At 51.1% G+C, this 9183-nt stretch overlaps 1 protein-coding gene across 1 annotated transcript in view; it reads right to left on the bottom strand.

Annotated features, from left to right (window-relative positions):
* The window catches only part of LARP4 (La ribonucleoprotein 4), a 178147-nt gene extending 175671 nt beyond the window's left edge, over window positions 1–2476 (bottom strand). Inside the window, exon 1 of the mRNA XM_082247084.1 lies at window positions 2246–2476. Within this exon, the coding sequence (XP_082103210.1) occupies window positions 2246–2263 (18 nt within the window). The 5' untranslated portion in view covers window positions 2264–2476. The remainder of the gene's footprint in view (window positions 1–2245) is intronic.
* Window positions 2477–9183: the final 6707 nt, after the last annotated feature.

Below are 9183 nucleotides of genomic sequence, written 5' to 3' on the forward strand. Positions count from 1 at the left end.
GTATATGAAGTCACTCTCTCCCCCTCCCCCCCCCGGTATATGAAGTCACTCTCTCCCCCTCCCCCCCCCGGTATATGAAGTCACTCTCTCCCCCTCCCCCCCCGGTATATGAAGTCACTCTCTCCCCCTCCCCCCCCCGGTATATGAAGTCACTCTCTCCCCCTCCCCCCCCCGGTATATGAAGTCACTCTCTCCCCCTCCCCCCCCCGGTATATGAAGTCACTCTCTCCCCCTCCCCCCCGGTATATGAAGTCACTCTCTCCCCCTCCCCCCGGTATATGAAGTCACTCTCTCCCCCTCCCCCCGTTATATGAAGTCACTCTCTCCCCCCCCCCCCGTTATATGAAGTCACTCTCCCCCCCCCCCGTTATATGAAGTCACTCTCTCCCCCCCCCCCGTTATATGAAGTCACTCTCTCCCCCACCCCCGTTATATGAAGTCACTCTCTCCCCCACCCCCGTTATATGAAGTCACTCTCTCCCCCACCCCCCGGTATATGAAGTCACTCTCTCCCCCTCCCCCCGGTATATGAAGTCACTCTCTCCCCCTCCCCCCCGGTATATGAAGTCACTCTCTCCCCCTCCCCCCCGGTATATGAAGTCACTCTCTCCCCCTCCCCCGGTATATGAAGTCACTCCCCCCCATTATATGAAGTCGCTCTCTCTCCCTCTCCCCCCCCAGTGTATGAAGTCACTTTCTCCCCCTCCCCCCGGTATATGTAGTCACTCTCTCCCCCTCCCCCCCGGTATATGAAGTCACTCTCTCCCCCTCCCCCACGGTATATGAAGTCACTCTCTCCCCCTCCCCCACGGTATATGAAGTCACCCCCCCCAGTATAAGGGGTCACTCCCCCTCCCCGCCTCTGGTATGAGGTCACTCCCCCTCCCCGCCTCTGGTATGAGGTCACTCCCCCTCCCCGCCTCTGGTATATGAGGTCACGCCCCTCCCCTGGTATATGAGGTCACACCCCTCTGGTATATGAGGTCACCACCCCTCCCCCCCCTCTGGTATATGAGGTCACCACCCCTCCCCCCTCTGGTATATGAGGTCACCACCCCTCCCCCCTCTGGTATATGAGGTCACCACCCCTCCCCCCTCTGGTATATGAGGTCACCACCCCTCCCCCCTCTGGTATATGAGGTCACCACCCCTCCCCCCTCTGGTATATGAGGTCACCACCCCTCCCCCCTCTGGTATATGAGGTCACCACCCCTCCCCCCTCTGGTATATGAGGTCACCACCCCTCCCCCCTCTGGTATATGAGGTCACCACCCCTCCCCCCCTCTGGTATATGAGGTCACCACCCCTCCCCCCTCTGGTATATGAGGTCACCACCCCTCCCCCCTCTGGTATATGAGGTCACCACCCCTCCCCCCTCTGGTATATGAGGTCACCACCCCTCCCCCCTCTGGTATATGAGGTCACCACCCCCGGTATATGAGGTCACCACCCCCCCCCCCGGTATATGAGGTCACCACCCCCCCCCGGTATATGAGGTCACCACCCCTCCCCTTTGGTATATGAGGTCACCACCCCTCTGGTATATGAGGTCACCACCCCTCTGGTATATGAGGTCACCACCCCTCCCCCCTCTGGTATATGAGGTCACCACCCCTCCCCCCCTCTGGTATATGAGGTCACCACCCCCCCCCTCTGGTATATGAGGTCACCACCCCTCCCCTTTGGTATATGAGGTCACCACCCCTCTGGTATATGAGGTCACCACCCCTCCCCCCCCTCTGGTATATGAGGTCACCACCCCTCCCCCCTCTGGTATATGAGGTCACCACCCCTCCCCCCCCTCTGGTATATGAGGTCACCACCCCTCCCCCCTCTGGTATATGAGGTCACCACCCCTCCCCCCCCCTCTGGTATATGAGGTCACCACCCCTCCCCCCCTCTGGTATATGAGGCTCCCGGTAGGCCTGTGTCCACACGGAGGTCGGTCATGCTCTCTGAGTTCCTCGTGCTGAGCTCCCAGCACACACAGGCCGGGAACTTGCCATATGTCCGGTGTGGTGGGCCCCTTCTCCCCCCGGTATAACCTTGACTGATCCAGGAGCAGTTCTGCCATAAGGTCACTGCGGTGTCTTTCAGGCCTCCCCTCCCCCACCCTCTGTCCGACCACCCTCCCCTCACAAGGCCAGCACTGCCCCCCGGGCCGTCCCAGAGCCGGTGTGCGGATTGCTGTCAGGCCGGCCTCAGTCACATGGCGGCCTCCTGCGCCCCCCGCTCCCCCTCTCACCTCTACGAACAAGAGCATCCTCCGGTACGGAGCGGGTCCCGGGGTGACGATGATAACACAGAGGAGGAAGGAAGGAGAGAGAGGAGGGGGAAGACAGGCAAGGATTAGTGCGGGATAGGAGGAAGGAAAGACGAGTGAGTGACAGCGGCGGGCCCGCACTGCTTGTCACACGCAGGCCAAGCCCCCCACACCCTCCCCGAGCTTCTGCAGCAGCGACACAGCCCGGCCTCTTCCGGCCGCCTCTCCTCCCCCGGGCCGCTGCTGCGCACGCTCCCGCCGACTTTGCTTCCGGCACTTAGAGGTCAGCGGCCGGCGCCATCACACAGCACGTGCCGCTCAACAGCGTCCCAAGCGGGAGCCGCCATCTTACCGCAGGGCAAAGGGGGGGGGGGGCGCGACAATAGCGCTGCCTGTCGGAGTGCGTGACTTACCTGGTATTCAGTGTTCGCTGCCTCATGTCAGTTCCAGGACGCGCGTGTGGTTGTCGTCAGTGGAAGGAGCTACAGCTCCCAGCATACCCCGGTGTATGAGGGGGAGGGATTTGCCATTTCTATGACAAACCACGTGAAAAAGCGAAAGACCCCTATATGGGTTAGTAGGCGGAGTCAGACACACAGGGCATAGTACGACACTGCTAGTGGGTGGAGTCAGGCGTACCGCTCGGCATATTCCTGTAACTGTTGGTGGGAGGAGTCACGCGCGCCACTAGGCTTATTCCTGTAGCACTCAGTGGGAGGAGTCGGGCACGCATTCTGCCTATTCCTGTATTTCTAGTGGGCGGGGTTTAGCGCACCACTCAGCATTTTCCTGTAGCTGACCTCGTGGTTGTGTCATGTGTGTGTCTGCCTGATCAAGGACAGGAAATACCGGTCAGCACTACTCTGACTGTCCCTGCCCCCTCTTGGTGTTAAGTGATCTGCGAATATTGTTTTCCTATCACCTGTACTGGCACGATGGAAGTCTGCAGATCTATCTGTAATACATGGCTCAGTGTATCTTCCAATGGGATCTCTCCAATCCACCCATTTTCATTTTGGATGACAAAGCACAGCATTTTCAGACCATTTTAAAGGCTTTTCTTGTGTTCTATTTGTTTTGCAGTGCTGAGCATTACAGCATTTTTTTTGGAGTAGGATTTTCCATTTTTTGCCCTGTAGACCTTTATTATCTTAATTCCTGAAAAACGAAAAAAGTTGAAGTTCTGCATTTTCATTTCCTCCTCTTGACAGGTACTCCTAGGCGATCGAAGCAGAAATTCACCCCACATCACAGGTCCCAGAATGCTGCAAGATCATTTACAAGGCATTGCATGTGCAGAGAGAAGTAGAACACTTAGGTGTGAATGGGGCTTGAAGTATTGTAAAGTCTCTTTTTTTTTTTCAATTAAAATAATGAACATATACTTATCCTCTCTGTCCAGTTGGTTTTGCACAGAGAAGGCCACATCCACCTCTTTGGCTCTCCTGGCCCCTCCCTCCCTTTGAGCGCCCCCCCACACCAAGCATAGAATGCATTAAGCTAAAAAACCTTCTGACTCTACAACTCCTTTAACCACTTGTCATCTGCTCACATTGCTGCTACTGCAGCAATGTGGCTCGTTATCGTCCAGCAACGTAGACCTACGTCGCTGGACTCCTCCCCTTGTGGGCGGCGCACGAGCGCCACCGGAGGCTCGCTCCCCCTGTGTTCAGTCACAGCAGGAGTCGGGCCAGGGGAGGAGCAGCGGCGATAGCCGCTGCTCTTCCCCAATCGTCGGGGAATCGTGTGTGGAGATCCGCCTGCTTGTGTAAACAGAGCGGGCGGATCTCCTAAGTGACAGGCAGTGACAGATTGCAGGGTTCAGCATAGCTGAACATCCGATCTGTCCTTCTGTCACTCAGTCACCTCCCCCCACACACGTCAGTAAGCACCAGGCATACATTAACCCCTCCCTCTCCAATAAAGTTAACCCCTTCCCTGCCAGTGTCATTTTTACAGTAACAGTGCATATTTATAGCACTGATTACTGTAGTAATGTCACTGGTACCCCGAAAAGTGTCAAAAATGTCAGCCAAGAGTCCGATCTGTCCGCCGCAATGTCGCAGTCCCGCAAAAAAAAAAATCGCAGATCGCCGCCATTACTCGTTAAAAAAAAAAACACCAAAAATGACAGAAATCTTTCCCTTAGTTAGTAAACGCAATAACTTTTGCGCAAACCAATCAAAATACACTTATTGTGATTTTTTTCCCCAAAAATATGTAGCAGAAAACAAATTGACCAAAAATTTAAAAAAATTTAGATTTTTAAATTTTTTTGGGGGGGAATTTCATATAAAAATCGTGAAAAATATTGTTATTTTTTTCAAAAAATTTACGCTATTTTTTTGTTTTTAGCGCAAAAAGTAAAAATCACACAGGTGATCAAATACCACCAAAAGAAAGCTCTGTTTGTGGGAAAAAAAGGACATACATTTCGTTTGGGTACGGCGTCGCACGACCGCGCAATTGTCAGTTAAAGTCGCACAGTGCCGAATCGCAAAAAAGTGGCCTGGACGTAAGAGCAAAATCCTCAGATGGTAAAGTGGTTAAAGTGTTACTAAACCCACAACAATAAAATCAGTGTGTATATGCAATAAAGCATGCTTGTTACACTCACTGTTGAACCTAAGGGGTTAATTCTGCACATTTTCTAAAAAGCCTGATTTATCTGATCCTCCCCTTCCTCCACTGTCCCCAATCCATTTGGTGACCGAACCGAGCCTTAAGCCCCGTACACACGTACCGATTGTCGGCCGTAAATATTCGGCCGACGACCGATCGGCCGATTGTAGGCTTGTTAGTATGATGCTTCCGACAGCCGTCAGCGCATTTTCGGCCGAACAGAATCTGTTGTGCAGGCATTAAAATTTTTGTTGGCCAACACCAGAACGGCCGATTGTTCGCCAGTCATTACAGATTTCGGCCGACAGACAGCAGATTAGCAAGACTGGGCATGCTCAGAAAAGAAAAAAGACAAGGAAAGTTAACCATCACATGACATCACTTCTGCAGTCGGCTGTTGTTGGCCGACAAAATTAGTGTGCAGTCTTTTGCAGTTTTCAACAGACACGACAGCCCTGGACAAAAGACGGCCGATCGTTCGGCCGACGATCAGTACTTGTGTACGGAGCTTTAAGGGCACTCTACACATGCCCAGTTTGGTGTGTATTGCTAGAGAGTTTTTTTTTTCTTGGGAGGATGCATGTGATCAGTACAGTTCCAATCAGCACTGTCCAGACTGAGGGTCAGGTGCCCTGCAGCCTCATAGTACGGTGAGAGTAGAATGAAAACTCCTCCTACAAGCTTTAACCAGACACTGATTGAAGTCACAAGACTGCTATATACTGCTGATGAGAAAAAGAGTTGTCTGCAAGGAAAAAATAAAACAAAAACAGCATGGTATTCCCCCTCCACACCCGATCCATACCAGGCCCTTCTGAAACCCAGTGGCAAAATTAAAGAAAAAAATGGCGTGGGGTCCCCCCAAAATCCATATCAGACCCTTTTCTGAGCATGCAGGCCAAGAAAGGGGGAGCTAGTGCCCTCTCCTTAACCTTACCAGGCCACATCCCCACAACATTGGGGAGTGGTTTGGTTCTGACCCCCCCCCCCAAAAAGCACCTTATCCTCATGTTGATGGGAACAAGGGCCTCTGCCTCACAACCCTGGCTGGTGGTTGTGGGGGTCTGTGGGCGAGGGGGCATATCGGAATCCCCGACACCCCCCCTCCCATGTGAATGAGTGTGGGGTTCATTGTACCAGGGATCGATCGGTTATTGGAGGCCGATATTCACTTTTTGCAGAATATCAGCACCTGATATCGGCCTGAAGGGTGGCTGGAAAATCAGTATCAGACCTGAAAAAACTATATCGGTCGATCCCTACATTGTACCCCTACTCATTCACCTAAAGAAGTGTCAAAAAGAAATAAAACAGAGTTTTTGACAATTCCTTTAATAAAAAAAAACAATGTCCCCAAAGTAAATCCAGCGTCAATCATGAACAGCGACCTGGGAAAAAAAACGCATCTAAATTGCATGTTCAAAAACACTCCAGAAAACAGCATACATGTGAATCTAGCCTTAGGGCTCTTTCACACGGTCCACCTCCATAGGCGGATCCGTGCTGCTCAACAGGGGATCGTAAACACAGATCCCCTCTGAGCAGGAAGGTGACTGCTCCCTCTCCGCTCTGTGTGCGGAGAGGGAGATGTCAGAGCCCCATGCATCTCTACGGGGGAATCGGATGAGAGCGGACCGCCTGATCCGATCCCCTGGATGGATGGAAAATAGGGTTTCCATCTGTCCAGATTTCACAGACAGGATCGGATGCGGAAGGCAGCGGGGGTCAGCGGACATGTCTCCGCTGACATCCGCTGCCCCCATAGGGATGCATCGGGGATCCGATCAGATCCGCCTTAAAAACTGACAGGCGAATCTGATCGGATCGCTCGTGTGAAAGGGGCCTTAGAGTACATCCCTATTCTTTGCCATTACCTTGGCAAACTGATGACACTAGAATCTTCAAGAGACATCGCTGTGCTCTTGAGTGACGGTGGCATAAAACTAAGTTACTTTAAGACTTCTCCTTATACAAATCTATATTGGTACCTTCCGCTCCCCTCTTAAACATGAGCTGATCACCCCTATACTTAACCACTTGCCGACCGGGCCATAGCCAAATGATGGCTACAGTGCGGTCGGCTTATTCTGGGAGGGCATACTATGACGTCCTCCCAGAATCGCACTTCTCGCACGCCCCCAATGGCGCGCACATGGAAGCGTCCATGCTCGCCAGGTCCCGGGGACCCGGCCCATCACGGATCGTGGTAAAGGGCCAATGACAGTGGCTCATTACCATGTGATCGCTCCGTCCAATGACGGAGCAATCACTTGTCAACAAACCAGCGCATGTCCGGTTCAGTTCTCTCCTCTCCTCTCCTCGCACACTGTACACAACGATCCGTACAGTGAGCGAGGAGAGGAGAGAGACTGCAGCTGCACTCATCCTCTGCCTCCTCTACACCTATCTGTGCCTCATCCATGCCACATCCATACCTCATTCGTGCCACATCCATGCCTCATCTCTACCCACCCATGCCACCTCAGTGTTCATCTGTGGCTCATCTATGCCACATCCGTGCTCGCTTACCCATGCCACGTCAGTGCTCATCCATGCCAAGTCAGTGCACATCCATGCCATGTCAGTGCTTATCTGTGCTCATCCGTGCCACATCAGTGCTCATCCGTGCCACATCCATGCCACGTCAGTGGTCATGCATGCCTCATCCATGCCACATCAGTGGCCATCCATGCCATGTCAGTGCTTATCCGTGCCACATCTGTGCTCATCTGTGCCACATCAGTGCTCTTCCATGCCACATCAGTGCTCATTTGTGCCACATCCATGCCACGTCAGTGCTCATCCGTGCTAAATCAATGTCACATCAGTGCTCATCCGTGCCACATTAATGCCATGTCAGTGCTCATCCGTGCCACATCAGTGCTCATCCATGCCATTTTAGTGCTCATCTGTGCCACATCCATGCCACGTCAGTGCTCATCCGTGCCACATCCATGCCACATCATTGCTCATCCGTGCCACATCAGTGCTCATCCGTGCCACATCAATGCCATGTAAGTGCTCATCCATGCCACATCAATGCCACATTAGTGGTCATGCATGCCTCATTCATGGCACGTCAGTGGTCATACGTGCCTCATCCATGCCCTGTCAGTTCTTATCCGTGCCACATCAGTGCTCATCCGTGCCACATCCATGCCACGTCAGTGCTCATCTGTGCCACATCCATGCCACATTAGTGCTCATCCGTGCCATATCAATGTCACATCAGTGCTCATCCATGTCATGTCAGCGCTTACTGTGCCACATCCATGCCACTACAGTGCTTATCAGTGCCCTACAGTGCCTCAAAAAATTGTAATAAGTAGTTAGGAAATTACAGTGCTCACTGAATGTTGGGCATCTGTATGTGGCTAGGCTATGTAAAAGTCTCATACATGTGGTATCGCCATACTCAGGAGGAGTAGCAGAATGTATTTTGGGGTGTAATTTTTGCTATGTACATGCTATGTGTTAGAAATATCTTATAAATGGACAACTTTGTGTAAAAAAAAAAGCATTTTCATTTTCTTTCCACATTTTCCAAAAAAACTTGTGGAAAAAAAATGTCATGTTCAAAAGATGCACTATGGCTCCTAGATTATGTGTTGGGGTGTTTTCTTTCCAAAATGGGGTCATTTTGTGGGCATTTCCATTGTCCTGGTGCTCCAGGGCCTTCAAAAGTGTGATAGGTTGTCAGGAAATTATACTGTATGTGTAATGTTTGCTCCTAGAACACCTGGAGGTACTACTTGGATGTTTTACCTCTGTATGTGGTCAGGCTGGGGAAAAGTCCCACACATGTGGTATTGCCAAACTCAGGAGGAGTAGCAGAATGTATTTTGGGGTGTAGTTGCACGTATGCCTATACAGTGTGTGAGAAATAACTTGGTAATATGACCATTTTGTGAAAAAAAAAATCTTTATTTTGCAAAGAATTGTGGAAAAAATTACAACTTCAAAAAACTCACCATGCCTCCATTCCAATACCTTGTAATGTCTGCTTTCCAAAAAGGGGTTATTTGGGGGGTATTTGTACTGTCATGGCTTGTTAGGGTCTCAAGAAATTAGATAAGCCGTCAGCACATCAGGTGTGATCAATTTTAAAAGATTGGCACCATAGCTTGAAGACTCTATAATCTTCACAAAGACCAAATAATTTATACTTATTTGGGTTATTTTTACCAAAGATATGTAGCAGTATAAATTTTGGTCAAAATTTCTGAAGAAAAATTACTAAATTTGCAAAATTTTAAAACCGAAAATAAGAAAAATTGATTTTTTTACAAAATGTTTGG

Source organism: Pelophylax lessonae (assembly GCF_965119305.1).
Source record: "Pelophylax lessonae genome assembly, chromosome: 2".
NCBI classification, from domain to species: domain Eukaryota; kingdom Metazoa; phylum Chordata; class Amphibia; order Anura; family Ranidae; genus Pelophylax; species Pelophylax lessonae.